Genomic DNA, 25,697 nt, shown 5'->3' with positions numbered 1-25,697 from the left:
CATCAACAACATCCATCCGACCCCAACACGCTGCAAATTCACAGTAAAATAAGACCCATTAGTTTATCGTACGACCACAGCTCTCTAGGCATTTGTTTTTTTTTCTACGACAAAGCGTGTCCAGGGGGTTAGTTAATGCCCCAGTGCTTCAGGCTGCCGTGTCATACTAGACGCTGTTGATAATACCGGACCCGACGCAGGGTTGGTGCAGTAGTCGGCGGCGTACTTGGCGCCCACCTCCGAACCAATGTGGTCCCACCACTGCTTCTGCAGGCCCGGGAAGTTGCATTGGTTGCGGTTCTCGCAGTCCATGGGGGACGCCAACGACTGTTGGTCGCTGCCTTCGTCGTCGGTCTCGTTCGTCGAGAAACTCGTGGAATTGCTGTCCGTCTTGGGGTTGAGCATCTCCACGCAGTCCAGGAACAGGTCGGCCGAGTTGCTGCGCTCCCGCCCGGGCGTCTCCTGCCGTCTCAAGATCTCCACTCGGGACTTGCCCACCCACCGCTTCTTGTCGCTCCAGACACTCTCCATGCCCACCACACTGCCACAGCTGCTGCTGGAGGACGAAAACTCGTAGTCCGTGAGCTGCAGGCCAGGTAACCCCATCCAGGCGGACTGGTGGTTCTGCAGCGTCGGTCCTTGGAACGGCGCGCTCGAGTCCAGCGCCACAACGCTCGACACCCTACGAGAGGGTTGGAACGGCACGCACGCAGCATGATTCACACTCTCTACTGGGAACAGAGCTTTGGGGGAGGGCAGCGTCACGGGCATGGGCAATGGCACCATGGCCCCTCTCTGCGATAGCCGCAAGGGTGACAGCAACGTCGGGAAGGCCGACCCGAACCCCGTTGCAATGGGCGAGCTGACCGACAGCGGCGACGCCACACTTAATGCCGCGGAGGCCGCAGCCGCGCCACTCCATATTGAAGTTGCCGCGGACGTTGAAGTTGCCACCGGTACCTGAGCCTGTTCCTGCTTCACCGGTTGCGATGCGGTTGTACCAGTAATTTGCATTTGCATTTGCGTTTGCATTTGCATTTGCGTTTGCATTTGCATTTGCGTTTGCATTTGCGTTTGCGCTTGTGTTTGCGTTTGCTTGGCCTTTTCCTTGAGCTTGGCGGCCTGCCGACAGCGCCGCCGGTACGTGGAGTACCAGTGGTTCTTGATGGCGTTGTCGGTGCGGCCCGGCAGCAGCTTGGCGATCTCGGCCCAGCGGTTGCCGAGTCGCTCCTGGGCCGCCAGGATGAGCTGCGTCTCATCCGCGCGCCACGGGGCTTTGTCGATGGCCGGGTCCAGGAAGTTGAGCCAGCGGGTGCGGCACTGCTTGGGCGTGCGGCCCGGAAGCAGCGCAGCGATCTTGGCCCAGCGCTTGGTGCCGCAGTCGCGCACGAAGCGCAGGATCACGGCGTCGTCCTCGGGCGTCCACGCGCGGCGCTTTGGGTCGGCATTGCCGGCGTATAAGACGGGAGAGTCTCCGTCGACGCTGCTGGCCGAGGATAAAGTCGGCGAGTCTGTCACCGCCGGGGGGACCGTCATAGCTTGTGCTGCCATGGGATAAGGGGAGGTCGCCGCGGTTAGGCACTGCTCACTGTCGCATTTGCGAATGGCAAGAGGTGTTAACCGCACTCACTCACGCGCAAGTTCGCTCGGTCCTTGCTGGTCGGGCGGTTAGTTGGTTTTTGAAGTGGGCGGCAAGCGCACGGGACCCTTGAGGCGCGCCCGAAACGGCCAGAGGTGCGCCATTGGCTGACAAATGCCGGCTAGCGGCCGCGTGGTTGGCTGAAAAGCGCGACCAGCCGCACGTAACGGCTCGCGGAGCAGAGACGGGCCAAACGACCTTTCGCGAAAATAAGGAAGGGAAAAGGGGGATGCGCCGACGAGCCCGCTTCGGCTCGGGCTCAGCTCGGTGTGGCTCGCTGCAGCCCGGCAGTGCTTGTCTCGACTTGGCACTCGCCTCAGCCGTCACCTCGCCTCGCCTCAATCTCGTGCTGCCGTTGCTGTTGCCTCACGCGTTGCAGCCTGCAGCCTGGCGTTGGCAACGGCGCCCGTCGCGGGCATATGGCTGGTGGCGACAGGTGGCCGTTGAAACCCCGGAAGAACAGCGTCGAGACCGCGAGGAGCAGGGGGCGGAACATGGGCGATGGCGACCACCGATGCCAGGCCAATGCACTTGTTGCTTGCTGCTGGCGTGCGCTGGTTGCTTCGGCTGTTGCCTTAGTTGTCATCGTGGTCTTGATATGTGCGGGGCATTAGTGTGTGACGCCCCTACCGCCTTCGTGTCGACAATGCGCCTGATTCAGGCCGCGACTGGTGCAGGCCGTCCGTTTCAAAGTTGGAGTACGTCACGCTTCCCTTTCTCCGAGCAAATCAGGACACTGGCTTGCCTTGTCCTTGAGTGTTGCTCGCCGCCTTCGGGGCTCGTTCGCCATGGCTTCGCGTTGCTCCTCGAAAGCAGATTGCAAAGTAGTTGTGGCTCCACTGCAGTAAAAGGTGCGGTGGCGGGTGCTTTGGCAAGCCGTTGGGCTACCGGCACCCACACTTCCGCTCGCTAGAGGCCGGACTGCGCCGTTCAACGGCAAAACTTGAATCTTGGCCCGTGCAAGTCGCCTGTGGCAACGGTACCGTTGCCGAACCTTGTCGGATCTGATTTCGCGGGGTGAACGACGTTTACCATGGCTGGGATCAACCACCAAATTCCTCCTTGGCTGAGTGGCGGACCTCAGACAAATTGTGCCCCGAGTCTTCATCACGCGCCCGCTTCAGCTTTCAGCTGCGGTCATACCGTCGCCCCCTCTTGAAGCGTTTCCGATCCCGCCGTTCATGTGGCCTCCATCGGAGCAGTGGCAGTCAGCCAGCACACGGCCTGCTCATTTTCAAGGAGGGTGCTTCAAAATTCGCCAATCTATGTTGTGGCATTGACATTGTGGCACTGCTGCTCGCATGGCAAATGAGAAAGGAGCTCACCCAGCACCGACCCAACTGCCTCATCAACGAACGTTTTTGACAATACTTGGCCCCAGCAGATCCCGCTGCTTTATACTCCCCAAAATCCCTGGTAGAACGCAAGCAATACGTGTAAAATGGCCAAGACCAGGAGGAGGACTATCTCCAAGAGTGAGTTGTTCGCGCATGTCAACCTGTCATGTCAACTCCCAAGAAGAGCGTAAGCTCGTGGACAAGCTGCGTGACATTGGTCTAGACCAGTACATTGAGCTGCCGCAGATCGCCGTCATGGGCGACACCTCCAGCGGCAAGTCCTCCCTGCTGTCAGCTCTGTCGGGCGTCTCGTTTCCGTCCTCTGACCAGCTCACGACGAGGTGCCCCACGCAACTCGTCCTCACTCGCGCCGATACTTTTCATGGCACCGTTCGTCTCGTTCGATTCCAATCGAGCACCAACGGTGGGAATAATGACGACGGCGAAGAGAAGGAAGAGCTGCGCCGACTGGAAGACGTCCCCGACGCCATCACCAAACTCACCCAGAAGCTGGTCGACGAAGGCCAGTACATCAGCGACGACCAGATCGTGATCGAGATGTGCGGCCCCGACCTGCCGAATCTCACACTCACCGATCTACCGGGGCTTGTCCGCACGGTTGGCGACCACGAGGACCAGTGTATCATGCCGAGGGTGCGGCAGATGGTGGACCGGTATATGCAGCAGGAACGCACCGTGATCATCGCCGTCGTACCGGCCAACGTGGATATGCACAATACGGAGATCTTGCAGGCTGCGCAAGAAGCTGACCCGAACGGAACGAGGACCATCGCTGTGGTGACGAAGGTGGATTTGGTGGATGCCGGCGCGGAGTTGGCGGTGCACGAGTTACTGGTGAACAAGAAGAAGCGCATGCATCTGGGCTACCACGCAGTGAAGTGTCGTAGTCAACGCGAGTTGACCAAGGGTACGACTATCGAGAAAGGTGTGGCGAACGAGTTGGCGTTCTTCGGTCAGCACGAGTACTGGCGGAAGCTTCCGACGCAGTTGTGGGGTGTACCGAGGTTGAGTGAGCGGTTGGTGTCGATTCTGCAGGACAACATCCGCCGTTCACTGCCCAAGGTGATTGCTGAGATCAGTGCTTTGATTACTGAGACACAGAAGGCATTGTCGACTTTGGGCATGCCGCTGGAGTCTCCAGGTGCTCAGCGTCAACGGTTTGGCCAATGGGCGTACCAATACTTGCGGTTGATGGAAGCAACTATGGGCGGCCAGTATGATCTCTTACCCCCATCAAGTAAACGTCGACGTTTGTCGGAGGAAGAAAACTCACCATGTTCGTCTCAGCTTGAGGCGAATGCCCGACTGCGAGCAGCACTTCGAGTTGAAGAAGATGTGTTCCGAAAGACGATCACTAAAGCGAAGTACCAGATTGTCAGCACTAAAGCCCACGACGAGGTGGAGATCGGTGATGCTGTGCAGGTGCTAGTGAAGGGTTGCTGGTGCAGTGGTCATGTCGAGAAGGTCGATGGCTCGGTCATTATTTGTAAGGAGTATAGCAGTACGTGGAGGTCGAAGGAATGCTGGCGCTTCGACGAGCGCCCCGTGCTGAAAAAGTTTATCCAAGCGAACCGCGGTGATGAACTTGCTATTTTCCCGTCGTATCAAGTATTTAGTAACCTGTTTCGGCAGTGCGTGGAGAAATGGGAACCACCAACGAAGAAACTCGTGCAAGTTTACCACGATCACACGAAGTTGGTTTCGGACTACGTAGCTGATGAGCTCAACGCAGCTTCTCGCGTTGCGCAATTCATCAAAGCCACCACGGCCAAAGTACTCGATGCCATCGTCGAGGTGGCGACTCAAGAAGTAAATACGCTTTTACGTGGTGAAAGTTGTCCGTACACGCAAGACCAACGACTGTTTACCGAGCTGGATCAACAACGATTGAGAGATCTGCAGGAACAGGTAAAAGCTGACGTGCATACTGATGCAAAAGGCAGGGTCGCCCTTGATGAAGTCATGAATGCAGTGGCATCGGGTGTGCTCTCCACGAAAGACCGCGAGGTGATCGAGATGCAGACGGCCTGACGGGCATACTTAGATGTGGTGGTGCCTCGATTTGTAGACGCGATCCCTATGCAGTTGAACGACTTGATTCTTCGTGCATTTATTGATGAAATGGCCAACGAGCTCAACAGCTTGACGGATGAAAAGCTCGTGCGCTTGATGCAGGACTCGGAGCAGAAGATGACTGAACGTCAACAACTGAAGGAGGAGCTTGATTGTCTGGCGTGTGCCAAAAGGGAGATTGAGCTGGTATGCTAAGGGATACTGCTATGCACCGCTACGGATGCAAAGGTTTGCAAGAGAAAAAAAAGCAACACTTTCCGCCGTCGCCAGATTTTCAATGAGTTGGGAACTCATGAGAAAGGTGAAGACATCAGGGAAAAGAGCGAGTATAGGTAAGCTGAGCGGCAAAAAAAACAAGGTGAATGGGTCAAACAACTTTCTCTAAGTATATCCGGATAGCGTTCTACACTGTAGACCTAGCTGATTCGCAGTATCATGAGTATCAGTGCCTGGGAGTAAAGGTTAAGAAGTAAAGATAGGAGGTAAAGGAGCAGATGCCTTGACAGAAAGTTGTTGCACAGTCCAATATCAATGCTTTCGCAATTATCATCCTTGCAAACCCTCGGTCTTTTCAAGGATCTGCTTCCCCTCCTCAAGAGTCCCCAACTCCCGGAGGAGCTGGTGACGGCGCAACGCCTGACTATCGCTCTCTTGGAGTAACTCAGCCACCTTCTCGTCCGTGGCGGCACCTAGCAGTTCACTCTCCATTTCACGGACGAACGACTCCAGCAGCAAACCGTTCAGCTTCATAGGAACCACGTCGACGAACCGATGCGAGGCCACCTCCAGATACGCACGCAGCGCAACTTCCATTTCCAGCGCCTCACGATCATCCAAAGACATCCCAAACGGCCCCATTGAGATGTCCCCCAATGCTCGAATGACCGTGGCTATCGATACGAGTCCGTGTCTATCTCCAGCAGGAAGAGCAGCTTCGAGGCGAGCATGCAGCTCTTGCTGACGAAGCCTGTCCAATTCGTCGTACAGACGCTGATCCTGAGTGTAAGGCCGAGCTTCATGTTGCAGCAAGAGCTCCAGCTCTCGCTGAGCAGATTCCTTCAGCATTGCAAGCACTCGATCTGTTGTCTCCTTGAAGAACCGTTCGACGCGCACGTTTCCCCTGCCTGATAGCAGCAATGAAATGATATGATGGGATGTAGATCCTGTCTGCGTGTGGTAGTGCTCAAGTAGTTTTGTGGCTGGTATCTTCCATTCTCCCACACAGCGCTGCACACAGCTACAAAACACTCGATACGATGGGAAAATGGCGAGTTCATCTCCCCGATTCGCCTGGATGAACTGCCTCAGCGTTGTCGACCCATTGTTCGCAACGGTATCTGCCGTATCCGAAGTAAAAGACCAGCGCGAACCCCCGAGCCATTCTGGACATTCGTTGCACCACACGTCGGTACCGCGGGTCTTCGCTACCTTACAGACCAATGTACGTTGACGTTCAAGCCTCACTACGACACGGTCTCCAACATTAACATCCGTTTGGGACTTCAATCTCTCACCTGGAGCAGGTTTTGTCGACGACCATGAGCCGTTCGACTTGGTAGCTTCGATCTCCGAGCGAAAGACGAGATCTTTTTGTCTCAATACCGCTCGCAAATGAACTTCTGGCATTGAAGTCGTAGTGCTACTCAAAAATCCAAAACCGGGGTGAAGCAGCTCATACTGGCCGGTCATAGCTGCCTCCATTAGACGCAAGTACTGGTTGACCCATTTGCCAAACCGTTGACGCTGAGCACCTGGAGACTCCAGCGGCATGCCCAAAGTCGACAATGCCTTCTGTGTCTCAGTAATCAAAGCACTGATCTCAGCAATCACCTTGGGCAGTGAACGGCGGATGTTGTCCTGCAGAATCGACACCAACCGCTCACTCAACCTCGGTACACCCCACAACTGCGTCGGAAGCTTCCGCCAGTACTCGTGCTGACCGAAGAACGCCAACTCGTTCGCCACACCTTTCTCGATAGTCGTACCCTTGGTCAACTCGCGTTGACTACGACACTTCACTGCGTGGTAGCCCAGATGCATGCGCTTCTTCTTGTTCACCAGTAACTCGTGCACCGCCAACTCCGCGCCGGCATCCACCAAATCCACCTTCGTCACCACAGCGATGGTCCTCGTTCCGTTCGGGTCAGCTTCTTGCGCAGCCTGCAAGATCTCCGTATTGTGCATATCCACGTTGGCCGGTACGACGGCGATGATCACGGTGCGTTCCTGCTGCATATACCGGTCCACCATCTGCCGCACCCTCGGCATGATACACTGGTCCTCGTGGTCGCCAACCGTGCGGACAAGCCCCGGTAGATCGGTGAGCGTGAGATTCGGCAGGTCGGGGCCGCACATCTCGATCACGATCTGGTCGTCGCTGATGTACTGGCCTTCGTCGACCAGCTTCTGGGTGAGTTTGGTGATGGCGTCGGGGACGTCTTCCAGTCGGCGCAGCTCTTCCTTCTCTTCGCCGTCGTCATTATTCCCACCGTTGGTGCTCGATTGGAATCGAACGAGACGAACGGTGCCATGAAAAGTATCGGCGCGAGTGAGGACGAGTTGCGTGGGGCACCTCGTCGTGAGCTGGTCAGAGGACGGGAACGAGACGCCCGACAGAGCTGACAACAGGGAGGACTTGCCGCTGGAGGTGTCGCCCATGACGGCGATCTGCGGTAGCTCAATGTACTGATCCAAGCCGATATCACGAAGCTCGTCGATCAACTTTCGCTCATGCTCGCTGGTGCGAACCTGATCCAGCAAAAAATTCGGGATTTTGAGTTTCATGGTGCTGAGCTTTGAGCAGAAGGAAGCAAAAGCAAGAATGTTAGCAATTGGCGAATGGTAAAGCACAAGCGAGAGATTGACCAACGTGTACGTTCTCAGCAACAAACCGTTAGACCAAGTTCTTGACAGGCGAAGGATATCGCGATGCGCTGAAGGCGGTCAATACCGCGAGAATCAAGGCAAACGGTGATGTGTATTTGGATACAACCACGGTGTGGCGTGCTGATTCGTGCCAAAGGAGAGAAATGAAGCTCCGCCTCGTGCAAGTCAAGAACGTGTCTGCATTCGTTATCGAAAGACAACCATATTAGGCCCAACTCCACGGTTGTTCTTCTTGAGCCTCTTCATATTCCCGCAAAAGCTTCAGCTGTATTTCTTCCTCTTCTGCCATGCGGATCGCCAATTGCTTGTCACTCGCCTGTTGTGCCACGCGCGCCAATTCTTGCTGCTGCAACATCTGCATCGACCATGTCTCCAGCTCCAGAGCATCCAGCGCCTCCTGATTCCTTTGTAGTCGCTCGAGAAGATCTTTTCGTTCGTTCTCGAGCCTCGTTCTCTGCTCTAGCTTCTGTTCCAGCGTCAAGAGTGGGGTGGTTGGAAACAATGCCAACGCGGGAATAGCAGTAGATCCCCACGCGGGCGGAGCCAATGGGGAATGCGGCACTGGCAACTCAGAGAATGCTGGATCAACTGCTTCACGGTGGCGGCTCGACGGATCGTGCCACACCGGCTCCACCCATACCTCTTCTTCATCCTGCTTCAAGTACACCAGATCATGAATCGCGTCGTCCAGTGGTTTGACGCAGACGCGATACTGATTCTGCTCCTGTACGTCCAAAAACCAGTCGTTCAGCGCGTGCAGCCATGAGTGGATCTCGATGAACCAGTTCTTGTCCAGGAACTTGGCCAGCAGCTCCTTCGTGGCCTCCTTCTGGTCGGCTCCGCTGCCTCCAAGAGCTCCGTCGCCCATAACCAGCACCAGCGTGTTCTTGTGCTTCGCCGAGCCCGCGGTCTCGAGCAGGTCCAGCAGCACGTAGTATAGTCCTCTGTTCGCGCTGGAGCTCAGACTCAGCGCGTTGATCTCCCAGTCGAACTCCTGCAGCGGCAGCGCCAGTTCCCTCGGCATCTTGCGATAGGCCGCCACTTTGCGCTTGACTGAGCTCGCTTTCGCGCCGCAGACTCGCTCCGTCAACGCCCTAAAGTTCAGCCGCACGTCGTAGCCACTGCCGGCGCCTGCAACACGTTGATACAGCCACTGACTATTGCACACGGCGCCCGCGATGTTGTCTAGATTCATGAAAACGTGTCGATGGCGACTGCCCTCCGCGTATTTGCCGGCGGGCAGCGCGGCTAACCTGGCTCTGCGTCGGCCGATGTCGCTGGTCTCCTGCTCCAGCATCACGGCCCGCTTGTCGTCCTGATAGTAGACCAGCGGCTGCGGCGGCTCGACAGGCTTCACGGGGCTGCCGTAGCTCTGCTCCGGCCGGAGACTGGGTGAGCTCCCCTTGCGCTCGACCTCGGGGCGGCGCTTGGCCGTGAGCAGCTTCTGCAGGTACCTGTCCATGAACTTGGTGGAGAAGCCCTCGAGCTGCGAGAGCTGCCAGTCCGCGGCGCGTCTGTAGCACGCCTCGAGCGTCACGAGCTGCACGCGCCACTGCGCCTTGAGGAAGGCGTCGACGCAGCCGCGCAGGCTCTTGGACAGCGCGCCCGTGGCCAGCACGAGCGTCTTGCTGCCGCCGGCCTTGGCCAGCTGCCGCTTGAGCATCTTCTCCAGCGTCGGGTGCTGCGGCGTGCCCTTCTGCGTGAGCTGCCAGCGCACGGCGACGCCGCCGTCGCTGCGCACGGCCTCGAGCGCCCTGGCCTCGGCCGCGTTCGGGTTGGCGCAGTACGTGCCGCGCCAGCTCTGCACGCGCGCCGGCTGCTGGTCGCCCAGCAGCACCGTGAGCTTCTCGGGCGCCAGTGCCACGTCCGCGCCGAAGCGCGCCAGCTCCGTGTGGAACTGCGCCTCGTGCGCCAGCACGTGCGCGCGCACGGCGGCCAGCAGCGCGTCCAGGTCCAGGAACACGAAGCGCTGGTCCGCGTCCTTGCCGTTGCTGCTGTTGTTGCCGTTGCTGCTGTTGGCTCGGGGCATTTGGGGCTGGTGCGAAGGCCTTTACTGCTGGTTTGACGGAGCTGAGGCCTGCTGGACGTGCGCGCTGCTTGGCGAAATGGACAATGCGGTGCCGCAGAGAACGTGAATGCGGGCGGCAGTGCGGCGAGGGAGCCCACGAGAGTGACGGGACAACTTCAACATGACGGGCGGTGCTGGTGCTGGGCGGCGGAGGCAGCTGGAGTGTTACATGTAGCGATGGTGGATAGACCGTCGGGGCTGTTCGTGGTTGACGTCGCTGAGGCGTTGACGCTTGCTTCCTTGTTTGCTTTCGGGCGGCGCGCCTAGTGAATGACGAGCGTCGAGCGTTCGGTGTATTCTATGGAGACGATCGCCATGTTGATGGCTGGGCGAACACTGGCGATCGTAAAGCAGGCTACTCTCGCGTCATTCGACCGGATGGCGCTAGCTTGGGATGGGTTCTTGACGGGCCAAATATTCGCAACACGCTGCCGTGCTTATACGAGAAGTCCTCGACACATCGGGCATTTTCCTTGTCATTTCGCGTTTATACTGCTGTCGAGCTGGAGCACGATTGCAGGATAATATTGTTGGCGCTGCAAAGCCGATGTCCACATGTATAGCTCGGTTTGTCGATCGACGGGCAGACATAGTCTATGCGATCAGAAAAACGATTGATGAACAAGTTGCTGAATCAGCACTGCTGATTGGAAACCTGTATCATGAAAGAACGGATGGATATGCAGACACATGAAGTTACGGTTGACAAGAGCATATCGTTACGTTTCGTGTCCAATTTGCCTGTCTGCTCTTTAGTTGTCTTAGACGGGCAGACAATACTAATTGCAACATGTAGTAGGCGCCACATCGCCGAAGCGAATATCGTTTGCGAGCATGGCGTTGGTCAAAGTCAACTCCAGGTGATTCTGCAATATCGTCAAGGTAGCTATCCGTTCTTCTTGATATCAGCGCTTTCAGTCCAGGACAACTCGAATAATAGGGGCTGGTTGGCGCTAGGTATTTCGCAGAACTGATGGCACCTGCAGCCTCCTCAAGCTTCGTCGCGTCGTATTCGAGCTGTTTGGCGATATACCGCGGCCAGGCACTGATGCAATGTTGACGGCTACGCACTCTTACTTCAGCGGCGAAGCGAATGGGTGGGTATCACAGTTGGGACCCAAGCTCACAGGCAGTAAAATGGCACTTCAACGTCGCCAACCAATCGGATTTGTGTACCATAATCCAGGTACACTCTCCCTATCAGAATATCACAACCCATAATCGAAATATTACAATGGCGACTATTGCAAAAATGGCGTCAGCATTCAAAAGTTCAAAACTTCAAAACTTCAAAGCTGAAGTGTCAACTGCCGTGTCTACCACCGTCCACCTTCGTCTCATCTGCTTGTAGCTGCACATTGTTGCACTGCAATTGCCGCCGAGATGGCGGTGCGCTGCACGGTGGAGCTGCAGCTGGCCGACGGGTCCACCGGCCGCAACCTCTCCTCGATGCTCTACCCTCGAGCGATGGTGCGTTCTACCCAGCCAGCACCAACACCAGGCAATGCTTGCACTGACCATCCACTTTCTCACCATTATCACTGCCAGCTCATTCGGCGGCGCGGCGGGCTGGAGGTGATGAGCGACGACCCGCCACTGCACAAGGCCATCAAGATACAGGCGCACAAGTACGAGGTCTATTCCAGCTTCGCCGCCATGGGAAAGCTCGCGCTCATCAGGTTCGTGTAGCTGCCACACCCAGTGCATTGCCGAATGTTGGCTGACATTGATGGAATGCGTGCACATGGCGGTGCTGTATTGCAGGCGCGAGCGGACTCGCATTACCCAGTTCAACCTGCGCGAAGGAGACCCGGACGACATGGTGGCGCTACGGGACTTCTGCATTCGGTCGGGTGGCATCTCCAAGTCTCGGATTGCTGCCGCTGCGCCATCCCCGATAGCTAGGAAACCTGTGGCAGCCCCACCATCGACTCCTGTGCACGGCCGCCGAGCTGGCGTCAAGCGTTCTCGGGGCGCTCTGGCAGACTTAACCAACAGCTCGCAGTCACCTGGATCGGGTGCTGACAGACGTCGACGACAGAAGACCTCGCACCACGCTACTTCTCCGTTGCGGTCAGACCACACGAACACGACTTTGACAGCGGAGCAGGAGCGTGTTTTGGAGCTAGTCGCACGAGGCAAAAACGTTTTCTTCACAGGCAGTGCTGGCACAGGCAAGTCGTTCCTGCTTCAGCATCTATTGAAGCACGGATGTGGGCATGCAATGGGGCGCGTGTTCGCCACCGCCACCACTGGCATCGCTGCGTATAATATCGGTGGTATGACGCTCCACCATTTTGCAGGTATTGACCCGCGCGCGCATACATCGAGGCAGGAGCTATTAGCGCAGATTGCTCGCAAGAAAGACGCTGTGGCTCGATGGAAACTGGCGCGTGTTTTGGTTATCGACGAGATCTCTATGCTGGATGGACGGCTTTTTGAAGACCTGGAAGCCGTCGCGAGGCAGATTCGCCGCAACTCGGCGTTCTTCGGTGGCATCCAGCTGATTCTTTCAGGCGACTTCTTCCAGCTACCACCGGTGGGCCGACGTGCACGGGGCCAAGCCGACGACGCTGCACCGCCGCCTCCACTGCTCTGCTTCGAAAGTAGTGCATGGGTCAGAGGTATCACGGAGACGGTTGTGCTGAAGGAAATCTTCCGCCAGCGTGACGACGAGTTTGTGCGCATTCTCAATGCGTTCCGGGTCGGACAGCCTACACCTGCAATGATCAACAAACTCAACGAGCGCTACAAGCCGAGTGCTAGTAACGGCAGCGACGACGCCATCCATATCTTCTCTCACAACGATGACGTCTTGCGGGTACGATTCATCTTGTTGCCGTCATGGCTGGCACTAATGATACTAATGGCTTGTTTTGTGTGTCGACAGACGAACACCCGAGCTCTCGATGAGCTAGGAGGGAAGAAATTCAACTACGTCTCTGCTGATCGGTATGTGCACTACGTACGAGCAATCTCGAGTTCCCATGCAGCTAACACTCGTGCTTACTTGTGTCAATTTTCGCCCAATAGCGGTAAAACTGAACTCCTCAGCACGTGTCCTGCGCCGGCGAAGCTGTCGTTAAAGAGTAAGCTCGCAGTGCTTTACGAGCATTACTACTCCCTCAACTTTGCTAACAGATTATATGGTTGTGTGCCTCCCTCACACTCAGAGAACGCTCGGGTTCTGCTTATCAAGACGCTGAGCCCCGCGCGCGGACTGGTTAACGGCTCGCGCGGGATCGTGGAGGGCTTCACGCCGCAGTCGAACCTGCCCGTCGTCCGCTTCTCCAACGGCGTGACGGAGATCATCGGCCAGGAGGAGTTCTCCGTCAGCGTGGCGGACACCGTGCTGGCCTCTCGACGGCAGCTGCCGCTGGTGCTGGCCTGGGCCATCAGCATCCACAAGAGCCAGGGGCTGTCCTTCGACGCCGCCGTGCTGGACCTGTCGCGCGTCTTCGAGTTCGGCCAGGCGTACGTGGCGCTGTCACGCGTACGCTCGCTGGAAGGACTGCGGCTACGCGCGCGGGTGCGCGACAGGAACGGCGGGCGGCTGCTGGCGGACTCGCGCGTGGTGGACTTCTACGAGTCCATCTCAGGCTACTGAGCTGCTGCTGCCCGCCACCTTAAACCATGGTACCGCATTGTATTTATTGTAATAGACTGCTTGCATGTGCATGCCCACGAGAAAGCTACGGGCGTCTAGAGTCCATTGCCGCCGCCGATCGACGGACGCCATCGCCGTCGGATACTTTTCTGGCTGGATATGGCTACAAACCTTGGCAACCAGGAGCAGTTTCGGTTGGCAAGCGCTTCTCAAGCGTAGTTCTCGAAGGTGCAATTTCAGGTGCGCCACATCCGCGCGACCTTGGCGCAACATCCGTCCGTGGGCCACTCAGTTTTGGCCAATGGGCGCGCTGATGCGGCGCCCCTAGCCCGCCTGCATTTGGTTGGTCCGAGTGAAGCGGGCTCGCGCTGACTTGGCGTTTGTATGGGCCGCCGTTTGAAGGGCCCAGCGCCGCGCCGCCGGCTTCCCCACCTCCGCTAGACTTATTTTACCCTTCCTTCCGCTCCGCGTTAAAGTCCCAAGCCCGAATCCAAGATGGTACGGCCCGCCCGCCCTCTGTGACCGCGGCCACTAGGCGCAGCGCAGCGCATCATGGCGCCGCTCTCGTCTCCGCCGCCACTCGCTAGCAGCAGTAGCAGCAGCTCCAGGCGCCTATCAGAACAGGAATTCGCTCGCTGCCCGCAATGGGGCGAGGCGCAACAGGCGGAGACGGAGCGCAGCCAAACCGAGCGCCGTAGCAATTAGCGGAGGCAGGCGACGCGAGACTGACGCTGTTTCTGCTTGTGTCGATGTAGACGAAAGGTACGCAGAGCTTCGGTATGCGCCACAACAAGACCCACACCATCTGCAGACGGTGTGGGCGCAGCTCTTACCACATCCAGAAGAGCACCTGCTCTTCGTGTGGCTACCCCGCTGCCAAGATGCGCAAGTACAACTGGAGCCAGAAGGCCCTGCGTCGCCGCACCACGGGCACCGGCCGCATGCGCCACCTGAAGAACGTGCAGCGCAAGTTCAAGAACGGCTTCCGCGAGGGCTCGTCGGCTGTGTCGAAGAAGGCCGCCACCAACTAAGTACGCTCGATCGCTCGAGGGGAACAGAGGAACAGGCAGCTTGGGGTAAAAAATCATCAGCTTGCTAGCGAAGCGACAGGAAGACGGTGACGGGGAGCGTGGAGCGCGTTGGAGAAGGAAACGAAAGTGGAACGTGGAGCTCGCGAGCGGCTGCGGCGACCGACGACTCAGGCGAAAGCGTGCGGAGACGACCGTCTCGACTGCTCGGCATCGAGCGCCATGAGACGCCTACGACCTTCCAATCCAATATTCACATCCTTTAGCCGTTCCTCCACTCGCCTTCTGTGGTTCAATGTGTGCGTGTTTGTGTGTGTTGTTTGTTGTGCTATGCTGCCGTGGTGTCTTCTCCTAGGTTCTCGAGGATGCTGGCCTGCAGACGCCCGAAGGACGACGATAGGTTGTCCAGGATCTCCAGGTCCTCCTTCTCGCGTAGTCCACTCTCGGCTCGCAGTTGTGCACGGAGAGCTACCAACCCCTGCACGTGTGAAGACTGGTCTTTCTCGACGCTGCGGTTGTCAACGCGCATAATGTGGTGGAACTCTTCCTCGCGCTCCTGGAATTTGGCGACACGACGGGCAGTCTCGGTGCGGAAGCTAGCGTCCGTCTTGCGCTCGTTGCTTTCCAGCGCGTGTAGTGTCTTCTTCTCGCGCTTCTGGATCTTGGCGTTCTCGATGTCGAAGGTCTCGTGGTTCTTCTCGAGTTTCCGGGTGATGGTGCCCTGCAACTTCTCCATGATCTCGGGCACCGTCGTGTACGCGAATGTGCGAAACTCGGACTCGCACTCGTGCAGCCTGACAAAGCAACGCCCGAAAGGTTAGCTGGATCCACAGTGTGTAGTACATGCAGCATCAACGCACTTCTTCTCTTGACAAGTGATCTCCTGCGCCTCGAGCTTGGCAAAATGCGAGAGCGTCTTCTGCTCGAGCGCGAGAAAAGCGGTTTGGAATTGCTTTCTGAAGTCCATCCGCAACTGCTCGATGGAGCTCATCATTTCCTCGTGTTCCGTGCCCAACTTTGCCTCGAGGTTACGACCTCTTTGCTTGACCGCATCCTAACCGTGAATAGAGAAGTGCTTAGCTTGCTACAACCTCTTATCCGAATTTAAATGTTATTCCTGACGTACAATGCGCGCCTGGAAGTCGACATTGTAGGCGTGCACCGCCGCCTTGAGCTCCTCCATGTCGACTTCGAGGTCCTCTTCGGCATCTTCGATCTGGTCCGCTCGCTTGGACTCAGGCGGGAAGTCATTAGGCGGGCGAATCTCGTAAAGCAAGCGTCAGCCTTCCGTCAACAGCCTCTCTTTATCTCAAAGCAAGAAACAACGATAATACAACTTTACCACTCGAGACGGCGGACCACCAGGCGGAGCGATCGTTTCGTTGTACCGAGCTCGGTACGCCTGCACCGCGGGGGCAGCCGTCGCTGTTGGCACAACAGCCTCATCCTTGACCACTTCATCGACCACAACAGGCTCCTCAGCTGCAGTTGGAGCGTCGGACTCCATGATACCCGCCTACTGTAGCAACGTCGCGTCTTCTAGCACTGCGATCGAGACGGCAGCGCTTTGCCTCGCTATAAACGGCAGCGTCTCTTCAATCCCGTCGGGCACAACAAAACCGAATCCATGAGGCATAAAATCTCTGCTAACGAGACGATGGAAGCGGTCTCCTGACGGGTAAGACCGAGACTCATGCACGAACTCCCTCCTCGCTAGTCGAGGTATTGCACAAGACATGGCTACATGAAAAGGCAAGTTGAAGTGAACCGGTACACTGTACCTCTTTGGCACCGGCTATTTTTAGTGTGGTGCACTTTTGGCGCCCCCGAGCCAACAGCTCAGTCCCGCAACTCCCCGCGCCGAGCCGAGCTGTCTCCTGCCCCGCTCCATTCCGCGTCTCCTGCGCCCGCCAGCAGCCCCCCAACCACCGCGCCAGATCCTTCAGCACCCCAATCACCTGCAGCAACATGGGCAGCGACGAGAAAACTGTAGCTAAGCCGTACGAGCCGCTAATCCATCCTCGATCCACGTGTGCCCTTTGGTCTAACCTCGTTTGTCCAACTCCGCAGCGCTGAGACGGAGGCCGTCGGCCAGAAGCGGAAGGCGCCCGAGGACGCCAAGATCACGTCGTTCTTCAAGGGCGGGGACAAGAAGGAGGAGACCCCCAAGAGCAAGGGCAAGGCCAAGAAGGAGGAGGAAGAGGAGGACGAGGACGAGGAGGACGAGGACGCTGAGGAGGGGGGAGACGATGAGGAGGACGAAGACGAGGAGGAGGAGGAGGACATGGCCCCCAAGAAGAAAAAGCGGCGGACGGGCGACAGCGATGACAGCGACGACAGCGGCGAGGAGTCCGAGTCCGAGCTCAAGATGACGGAGGATGACCTAGTGGGCGTGGACACGTCCAACATCATCCCGCGCTCGCGCCGTCGCGCGGCCGTGGCCGCCGAGGCGCTGGCGTCCGAGGAAATCGCGGCGGCGACAGGCACGGCGCCCGCCGGCGCGCCCAAGGCCAACGACGATGATGACGATGACAACGACGGCGAGTCCAGTGACGAGGCCGAGTTCTAAGCCGTGGCACAAGAGGATAAAGGGCTGACGCACTCAACTCACTTTGAGGTATACTCTTCTTACACACGCTCTGGTGTCACTCCCCCCCTGCTTGGTGGTGTAACGGCTTGCAAACGGTTGCATGCGACTGAAAACTTGACGGCCAAAGTTGCAAAGGGAGCGCTATCTAAACTAAACTAAAAAGACTAGACGCGATGCTCGCTTCTGTGAGCTGGATTTTAGCTTTATGGTACGGGGCCGAGCAGCTTCTCGAAATGCCAATACGCAGCCTCTGCTGCACGGCCGCGAGCTAGCTTGTACGAGGCTGCAGTGGCTTTCAAAATGGGCTGTAGCAAGAAACCAAAACAGAATGTAAGAAGGTCCGTGCGAACACTAGGGAAATCGATCACAGGTGCCGTACCCTTCCTTTGACGTAGAGCTCCACGGTGTACTTGCCAGAATTCACTGGTGCTGGCAGATATCTACACGTGCAACAGCAAAATGTTAGGCCCATCACTTCCTCGCCTCATTCCGCGACTGCTAATGTTGCGTACTTGTACACGGGTTGGCCATAGTAGTGTCCTTGCAGCAGGTTCTGTAGTTCGACAATCGGTTCCCAAATAACGTCGCGAGTGGCGTACTCCACCGACCGAGGGAGGATCTGCGTGGCCACAAAGTCCATCGCCGCCTCCATGCCCTGCACAGCAACACCAGACCCATCAGATCACTTGGGCTCACCCACCACACCGAGCGCACTTCCACCTCTTACCTGGTCCAAATAGATGGCTCCAATCAGCGACTCCACCGCGCCCGCTGCAATGGTAACTCGTCCTTTCACAATGACAGGAGCTGCTTTTGCCTCCGTGAACTCCGGCGGCCACAGCAGCAGATCCGTGATGCCCAGCTCTTTGCTGATCGTCGCGAGCGTCTCGTTCTTCACCAGCGCCGACTTGGCGCGCGAGAGCTGCCCCTCCTGGTGTCTCGGCAGCATCTGGTACACGTACGCGGCCGCCGCCGCGCCCAGCAGCGAGTCCCCCAGGAACTCGAGGCTGCGGTTGGACAGCCGCACCACCGGGACGTCCTCGGGCACGGGGTTGTTGGGCAGGCAGCCGTGGTGCGTCAGCGCGCTCTGCAGCAGCGTCACGTCCTGGAACTGCACGCCGATGCGCGTCTGCAGCTGCTGGAGACCGGCCGGCCAGTCCTTCGGGGCCGGGACGCGCTCGAAGTGCTCGGGCTTGATGAGCTGCCAGTCGGGCGTGTCCTTGGGCCGCATGAGCTGCCGCCCCGTGATGCTCTGCGTGGCGATCACGTCTCCGTCCAGGCGGCGGCGCTCCAGCCTGGCCGTGTGGTTGGGGTCGGCCGGCGCCTGGCTCCTGCTGCGTCTGGCCGCGTCCTGCGCGTCGCTCTCGGCCGCCAGCGCGGCTGCAACTGCGTCAGCAATGGCCTGCGGACTCCTGAAGCCGTCGGGGAGCGAGCTGCGCGAGGAAAACGCCCGAACGCGGCGACACCCGAGCACGAGGCTGCGCATGGTCATCATGCCGAGATAGTTGCCGTTTTGTGTGGCAGACGCAGATTGAACCCGCTTAAAGGAATACAAATGTTTTTATTTTGCATGCGCTAAAACGGTTTTAACGGATCCGCTTGGGTGAAATGGACGCGTCAAGCGGCTACAGTACATAAACAGGCTTCTTGGAACGTAAATTGCAGTGCCTGGAACACAAGAAGACTCAAAGGAAAACACAGCGCCGGAATTTGCGTAGACGGAGGGGAGTATTCCAAACGGAAGAGATTTAAAGAACTGAGGAGTCGGTAGTACGAGGCCCAATGAAACTAAACGCAGCTAGAAACAGCTTCCTGACAGAGCAGACCGGTCTTCAAGAAGCGGAAAATGTCGGATTGATCCTACTTTATCGGATATTGGTGATGGCAAGGTGTGCCAATGCCAATTATGAGAGCTTATTTCATATCAACTACAACAAAGACCCCAGGAAAGCTACCAGCAGTCGGAGCTGGAAAGCGTAAGCTTGCACCATATGCTAGCGTTAAATACGAAGTATGGCGCCACCATCTTACTGCCGGAGATGACGGAGTACGAGCGCAAGCGTCACGCAAATATTCTGCGCAACAAGGCATATTTGGAACAGGTGGAGTGTCCGCTGCAAAACTTGTAGCTAACTCTTGAAGACAACCAAGACGCGAGTAAATAGGAAACTGCGCCAACGCGAGCGCGTCTTCGGGCTGAACCGCCCGCCCGCAAGTCACGACGTCTGCAGGCACGAAAGTGGGACCGCCTCAAACCCAAATTGTGTGGATAGATCAGCGCACATCAAGTGGCGATGTGATCCACGTACTCAGCAAAACTAACAAAACGCTACTCAAAACCAAATCAATTACTGGTACGAGCAAAAAGATTCATAACATGAGTCAAGCGAGCAAGGCCTTCCTACAAGACATCGTGCGCGATGACAAGAGAGAAGAAGAAACAGTATTCAGCCATGACGACGACCTGGAGTACTCATTAGCGGCAGAAGACGTTGTTAAGGTGTGCGAGGGGCAGATTCACGCGCTTGCTCTCTACCCAGGTTCAGAACCCATTGTCGTGGCGTGTGGAGACAACCAAGGAAATGTTGCGCTTTGGTCGCCGTCGAACGACCAGAAAAGTCACTGCCATGCTTGGTGGCTTACCGACCTCACAAGGCAACTGTCGGTCAACTTATATTCCCAGGCTCGTCGAACCTGATTTCCTCCAGTTACGATGGAACAGTACAGAAGTTTGATATGCGTGCGATGGAGTCTTCCGTCGTTCACAGACCCAGTTCTCAATGCCGAGTTATTTCGCTTGCAGCTTCGAATACTGCGCAGTGTTACTACACAAGCTGGGATAACGGTAGTGTGCGGCGGATCGACCAGCGAGCGGGGCTGGTGCAAACCACGAGGCATCAACTACACACACTGCAGGTCAACACGGTTCATCAACACCCGAGTCTCGACAGGTACTGCATGTTGGCTTTTAGCGTATTGTAAGAGATGGACTCACTAATTCGCACTCGTGTGTATTTTTATTCCAGCTACATTGCTACTGCCTCACAAGATAGGACTGTACGCTTGTGGGACGTGCGCAAAATGTCTTCTGACAAGGCGGTGGTGACAATACCGTATTCCTGTTCTGTAAACTGCGCGTACTTCTCGCCACAAGAAGGTAAGTGGCTGGTGACAGTGGACCATGACTTATCGGTCAATTTACTCGATGTCTCGAGTTGGAATATGGCCAAAGGCTTTGACGAATCACCGAAGCTTACGTTCGGCGCTGCAGTAATTTAAACCTGGCAATCACCAGATTGCAAGCACCAAGGGACCCCAAAATGCAGATCAGTTTGCGATCGGAACGGAAACGGACGCATATCTTTCGGGCTGGTAGTTACCAGCCACTACGCGAGCTAGCGAGCGATAAGTGTGACTGTCCACTCAGTCAGCCGCATCTGGAGTTTATAGCAGGCTGGAGACGCTTCGGCGAAAATGGCACTTCGGCACGGAAAAACGACAGATCAAGATGTTGAAGCGTAAAAAGGAAGAGCATAAAAAACGTAACGATCGGCCAGTTGTTGTAGAAACAGAAGCAGGGGAAGGGTGAGACTAATTGCGGTTACAACTGTAGCTTTTCTAGTGCTTGAAAGCGCAAAAAAACTCTTAGCATCAGTTTCTACGTTGCGTCGCGCCATAACCTCGACCGAATAGCATTCGGCGAATCTGACTTCGAAGTATGCAGGAGAGAAGTCACTCACCAACCGAAAGTAGTTTTTGCAACGATATTATTTGACCACGGGAACAAAATGCTACTTATCAACCATGTAGAGTTTTCGAGATAATCGGGTTTAAAGTTGACCAATCAAAATTCGTACATAACCGGACATTCAAAAAATTAAAAGCTACAAACACTCGTAGAAAGCGAAAACAACTCTAATTAGATTGCCTTTTACACGAGCTTTCCGACAATATATAATAAGATAAACTTGAAAAATATTGAGGTCACACGCCCGAAATGGAGCTTTTTTTTCCGTCCGATGTAACTCCACGAGTTCTTAACATTTGCTAACGATCAATAGCTTAAAAGAAGCACACGACACAGCTCTTTCGATTCATGTGGTTAAATCGCGATTCGTACTTAGGTTCATAAGAAACCTTATGTTTACCGTGGTCTCCTATTGAAAAAATATCAAGACAATTTCATTTCATATTATTCATATTATGAAATGAAACTGTTTTGATATTTTTCAATCGGAAACCACGGTAAACAAAAAGTTTTTTATGAACCTAAGTTATTATGAAATGAAACTGTCTTATTTTTTCAATAGGATTTTTTATTTAATGGAGTGTTTTTATTTTTTAAATAAAAAACAGCACAATAAAATCGTAGTATTTCTAAGAAAAAAGCTAGTGAAACATAGATCATAATTTGTGACGCTACTTCGAAGCATTTGTTTATTAAAAAAATGTAGTCCGAATCCGATTATTTGAAGCCTCCCATAAAAGTCATTAATACGAAGACTTTAATGCAGCACGATAAAATCAGAACTTTCTTACGTACACGGGCATATTTGCTGCGGCCGCCTTACGATTGGCCTATGCTGGCCATGTATTAGATCTTTTCTCGCTCCGAGAAGTCCACAACCCGCAGCGTAACAACATTTCTTGTGCGAATTTGTAATTAGGTTTAGCGATCTAAGCTATCCCAGCCGACTACACGAACTCTAGTTTGACAGCAACGCGTACACCTTAGTGAGCTGAGGGGGCCGTCGGCGAGATTTCTTTTAGGGGACTGCTGTATATTATACATACTTCGAAGTACTCAGTTTCCTTCTTGAAAGGAATCAAGATATTTGTTTTACAGGGTGCTGTACTTACGGAGAACTCGATGTATATTAGTAAGTGTACCGATTATACAGCATACGCAAGCCTCGAAAGTTGACAGTCGGCTAAAGCCTGTTAAAAGGTTAAAACTTGGGAAACTTCAACCTATCTGAATTCCGAGCTCCTTTCCGGAACAAGCGTTTACTCGCCCCTCAACGCAACGATTGAAAAAGCACTTATGAGCTGGCTCAGAAACCAACAGAGGATGAATAATAGAAACTGTACACTGCAAGTACACGCTCTCATATCCTCCTTACAAGATAAGGCTTTCGTAATTATACAGCGTCCATCGCCTTCATATTGTGAAGGCGATGGGGAATATTATTCCCCATACCTGAGAATCCTGGGCAGTGCCGCGGTGGAAAGTGTCCCCGAACAGATGTTCCTCTAAGTACGATTATTTAACTGTATTTTACCGCCAGCCATTTGCCAGCGATGAAGTGTTCAATGCACCTTGATGGCGTGGACGAGGGCTTCGAGCCGCGTAAAAAGCGTCGCTGTCGCTCTTCCAAGAAGAAGCGGCTGAGGCTTAAGCAGCGCGCGAGTCTCGAGCCGCAAGAGCACGAGTCTCAATGGGACCGAAGCGAAAATCACCAGCCGCTCGAGAAAGAAACAAAATCGAAAAATCAGGTAACAGAGCAAACCCAACACCAAGATACACATGAAAAGCGTGAAGATGAACATGAAGGTAAAGAACGACAGGAAGAGGAACACGACCACGATGAACGCCTACACAATAACGACGATGGTGTGACGGCTTACGAGCGCAAGCGCCGGGAAAATATTCTGCGCAACCAGGTGTGGATGCAGCAGCTTGGCTTCTCTAGTGCCAAGTTGGCGATTCGCACAGCCATCTGCAGCGAAGCTACAAAAAAGGAGACAGACGAAGCTAAACGACAGAAAGCAGCGGAGATGCAAGCTCGTCGAGCTGCTCAGCTTGCCGAACGGCAGACGCAACCACTGCGCAAGTCGCGTCGAGTACAAAGAACGACCGAGGTGATGATGGATACGCGAAAGTCGCGCAGAATACAAGAAATGACCGAGGCGATGAAAGTGCGTGAGGCTCGTAGAGTGCAATTCTCGCGTAAGTTAGCGGATAATGCCCGCAGTCGACGACTACGTGAGAGAAACTCGCAGAAATTAGCGAACCTTCAGGAGAAGAGCCGAATTGATAATGACAACGATGAAAGTGACACGGAGGATGACGGGGCCGTGGAGGACTTGGCGGATGAAAGGAGCAGGAAAGGCAGCAACATTGAGGGCTTCACGAGCGAAAATTGCACGAAGGAAGACAAGATGAAAGATCCCAGTTACGAGTCTGGGGAGTACGATTCGCGCCCTATGGCTCTGGTTCAGCTGGCTAGCCCGCCTCACAGGCTTCTACTAGAACCGGAGATACAGCCGTCCAGGGTTGAGTCACCGGTGCAACTGCAAAACTTGGACTCATTCGGTAACAGGCCACCAACCGAAGGAAATCAGCATGAAACTAATCAGGTCCAGACCAGCTCAGTGCTCCAGGATGACGGCGAGACCCAAACCCACAGGAGCATGACCCAAACAAGCAAACATGAACCCCTCAGTGATAATTCGATGCTGGGGGATATGGCGGAGTTTGAACGCAAGCGTCGCGAAAATATCCTGCGCAACCAATCATTCATGCAGCTAGTCGGTGTGTCTATTGCCAAGCTCGCAGCTCGTACGCCAATTGGGGACGGAGCTGGAAAGGAAGCCAAGAGACAGGAGCTAGCGGCCAAACTGGAGCTGAAAGCGGCTCGGAAGGCAGAACTTCTGAATCAGCCAGTACGCAAATCGCGGCGAACAATCGGCCCAAAAGTGGTTCTCGGCCACCCTACGGCGTTGAGCTACTCGATGGAACTACTTGCAATGAAAACGCGTAACAGGAGCAACGTCAACTTTATGGATGCTATGGATGACGATGGTCAAGCGTTTTTGAAAGAAATGGCTAGCAACCCCAAGAAGCAGAACGCGTTGACGACTAATTCGGTCGACGATGCTGTGGAATATTCGTTGGCGAAAGACGATGTCGTCAAGGCTCTGCCGTTTCGCACCACCGCAATGGCTTTCCTTCCTCATGCCGACCGTATTCTCCTGGCGTGTGGAGACAAAGAGGGACACATATCGCTTTGGTCACCATCGGACAGAGCTAACGAGAGCACGCTTTCGTCCGCAGTACTGTGTCGGCCTCATGGGTTTACTGTCAGTCAGATTATCTTTCCCGATTCGTCGACGTTGCTTTCCAGTAGTGTTAATGGCGTGGTCCGTGAGCTTGATTTGTACACTACAAAATCGTCATTAGTGTGTGATATTTGTGGTGAGACTGGAATATCTTCACTTATTGGATCGAGCAACCCGCAGTTCTACTACGCTGGTTGCAGTGACGGCTCGATGCGTCTAATCGATCGTCGCACTCCTACTCTGCATGGTGGCTTGAGCTATGACCTGCATAACAAAAGAAGCAACACACTGGAGCAGCATCCAAGTCTCGACTAGTACGCTCGACTTAGAATTTTTGGTGAGTAGTGCCGTATGATGTAGTGTTTAGCTAACTCATGTGGATATGCTGTGTGGGTACGTGTAGTTGCATGGTAACTGCATCGGATGACCGCACCGTGTGCTTTTGGGATAAGCGCCGAATCTCTCCGCGCATGAGCGTACCGCTGACGACAATATCCCATGCAACCAAAGTTGAGTGCGCTCACTTCTCTCCAGACGATGGTAACTGGCTGGTAACGGTGACAAGCGAGAACTCGCTACTCAACATGTTCGCCACGTCAATCCTGACGACACGCCAGGAGTCCGATCCACTGCCAATCCCGATTCCGGCACCAGTCCGGGCTCACCACGAAGGCTTTTCAAAGCGGGAAGCAAGATATATGCACGCAGCGTGGGATCCGAAGAACACGAGCCGGTTCGCAATCGGTTGTGTTGGTACAACATCAAAGATCAAGATCTTCAGCGCCTACCGACCCTCTCGCGAACTGACAAGCACCAACCTGGTTGGAACGCACCCAGTCAATATTTTCCACCCGTGTCTTGAACTCATCGCAAGCGGGAGCTCCTGTGGACGCCTCTCGCTCTGGCGTGGTAATTCAAAAGAATAAAAAGGTTTTAGGTTCTCTGAAATTATTCACGGTTGAAAATAGAAGCGAAGCATCGATCATAATCTGTTCTACAAGTACTTCGAATTTATTTACTTTTTACGTAAATAAAGCTACTTGGGAGTACGAAAGTATTTAACCTCGATGGAAACCACACGCTTGTCAGATGCTACTGAATATTGACGTACTGTCCTCACGAGTTGACCTTGTAAAGGCGTGAGGGTAAAATTATTCGTTCCAGCACAAAATGAGGAAGTCCAGTTAATGTCCAGGGCGGAGAAATGACATGAATGGAGCACCGTTCACTACAAAACAAAACGTAGAAGGAAGCTCGTATTTTAAAATTCTGCGTTGCCACGCACGTGTTTTTGGCGTCCGTCGAACGATAAGAGCGGACTCTCACGCCGTTCTTCTGATTTCAAATTCAAGTAAAGCAAAGCATGAGACAACTAAGCATTTGGGG

General features: G+C 55.0%; 9 protein-coding genes across 10 annotated transcripts; 4 read left to right on the top strand and 5 right to left on the bottom strand.

Moving 5' to 3' along the window:
- Positions 1-132: 132 nt before the first annotated feature.
- On the bottom strand, positions 133-1,640 carry IUM83_09753 (myb-like dna-binding; the record flags this gene model as incomplete). The annotated part of the gene is made up of 3 exons (XM_067934212.1): positions 133-862; positions 1,154-1,544; positions 1,631-1,640. The coding sequence occupies 3 exons, from the start codon at positions 1,638-1,640 to the stop codon at positions 133-135; spliced, it is 1,131 nt and encodes a 376-aa protein (XP_067799280.1).
- Positions 1,641-3,129: 1,489 nt separating this feature from the next.
- On the top strand, positions 3,130-5,265 carry IUM83_09752 (interferon-induced gtp-binding protein mx; the record flags this gene model as incomplete). Of its 2 annotated transcripts, none has more annotated exons than XM_067934211.1 (2): positions 3,130-4,573; positions 5,066-5,265. In XM_067934211.1, 2 exons carry the CDS (start codon positions 3,130-3,132, stop codon positions 5,263-5,265), a joined length of 1,644 nt encoding a protein of 547 aa, XP_067799281.1. The 2 variants fall into 2 exon arrangements, with proteins under 2 accessions (XP_067799281.1, XP_067799282.1); XM_067934210.1 differs by having other exon boundaries at positions 3,274-4,905; positions 5,083-5,265.
- Positions 5,266-5,616: 351 nt separating this feature from the next.
- Positions 5,617-7,854, bottom strand: IUM83_09751 (Interferon-induced GTP-binding protein Mx; the record flags this gene model as incomplete). Its single annotated transcript, XM_067934209.1, has 2 exons — positions 5,617-6,194; positions 6,822-7,854. The coding sequence occupies 2 exons, from the start codon at positions 7,852-7,854 to the stop codon at positions 5,617-5,619; spliced, it is 1,611 nt and encodes a 536-aa protein (XP_067799234.1).
- A 307-nt stretch (positions 7,855-8,161) lies between these two features.
- Positions 8,162-9,985, bottom strand: IUM83_09750 (uncharacterized protein; the record flags this gene model as incomplete). The annotated part of the gene is made up of 2 exons (XM_067934208.1): positions 8,162-8,422; positions 8,597-9,985. 2 exons carry the CDS (start codon positions 9,983-9,985, stop codon positions 8,162-8,164), a joined length of 1,650 nt encoding a protein of 549 aa, XP_067799235.1.
- A 1,422-nt stretch (positions 9,986-11,407) lies between these two features.
- On the top strand, positions 11,408-13,631 carry IUM83_09749 (ATP-dependent DNA helicase PIF1; the record flags this gene model as incomplete). Its single annotated transcript, XM_067934207.1, has 6 exons — positions 11,408-11,494; positions 11,573-11,703; positions 11,789-12,845; positions 12,915-12,976; positions 13,058-13,113; positions 13,198-13,631. 6 exons carry the CDS (start codon positions 11,408-11,410, stop codon positions 13,629-13,631), a joined length of 1,827 nt encoding a protein of 608 aa, XP_067799288.1.
- A 495-nt stretch (positions 13,632-14,126) lies between these two features.
- On the top strand, positions 14,127-14,662 carry IUM83_09748 (60S ribosomal protein L37; the record flags this gene model as incomplete). Its single annotated transcript, XM_067934206.1, has 2 exons — positions 14,127-14,129; positions 14,387-14,662. The coding sequence occupies 2 exons, from the start codon at positions 14,127-14,129 to the stop codon at positions 14,660-14,662; spliced, it is 279 nt and encodes a 92-aa protein (XP_067799338.1).
- Positions 14,663-14,987: 325 nt separating this feature from the next.
- Positions 14,988-16,166, bottom strand: IUM83_09747 (Transmembrane prolyl 4-hydroxylase; the record flags this gene model as incomplete). Its single annotated transcript, XM_067934205.1, has 4 exons — positions 14,988-15,453; positions 15,520-15,713; positions 15,786-15,923; positions 16,002-16,166. The coding sequence occupies 4 exons, from the start codon at positions 16,164-16,166 to the stop codon at positions 14,988-14,990; spliced, it is 963 nt and encodes a 320-aa protein (XP_067799339.1).
- Positions 16,167-16,627: 461 nt separating this feature from the next.
- IUM83_09746 (Transmembrane prolyl 4-hydroxylase) lies at positions 16,628-17,228 on the top strand (the record flags this gene model as incomplete). The annotated part of the gene is made up of 2 exons (XM_067934204.1): positions 16,628-16,659; positions 16,730-17,228. The coding sequence occupies 2 exons, from the start codon at positions 16,628-16,630 to the stop codon at positions 17,226-17,228; spliced, it is 531 nt and encodes a 176-aa protein (XP_067799290.1).
- Positions 17,229-17,452: 224 nt separating this feature from the next.
- On the bottom strand, positions 17,453-18,744 carry IUM83_09745 (Ribonuclease 3; the record flags this gene model as incomplete). Its single annotated transcript, XM_067934203.1, has 4 exons — positions 17,453-17,554; positions 17,629-17,689; positions 17,762-17,904; positions 17,977-18,744. 4 exons carry the CDS (start codon positions 18,742-18,744, stop codon positions 17,453-17,455), a joined length of 1,074 nt encoding a protein of 357 aa, XP_067799270.1.
- Positions 18,745-25,697: the final 6,953 nt, after the last annotated feature.

Source organism: Phytophthora cinnamomi, assembly GCF_018691715.1.
Source record: "Phytophthora cinnamomi strain GKB4 chromosome Unknown Contig5, whole genome shotgun sequence".
In the NCBI taxonomy this organism is placed as follows: Eukaryota; Oomycota; class Peronosporomycetes; order Peronosporales; family Peronosporaceae; genus Phytophthora; species Phytophthora cinnamomi.
This window is presented reverse-complemented; position numbering and strand designations above follow the sequence as displayed.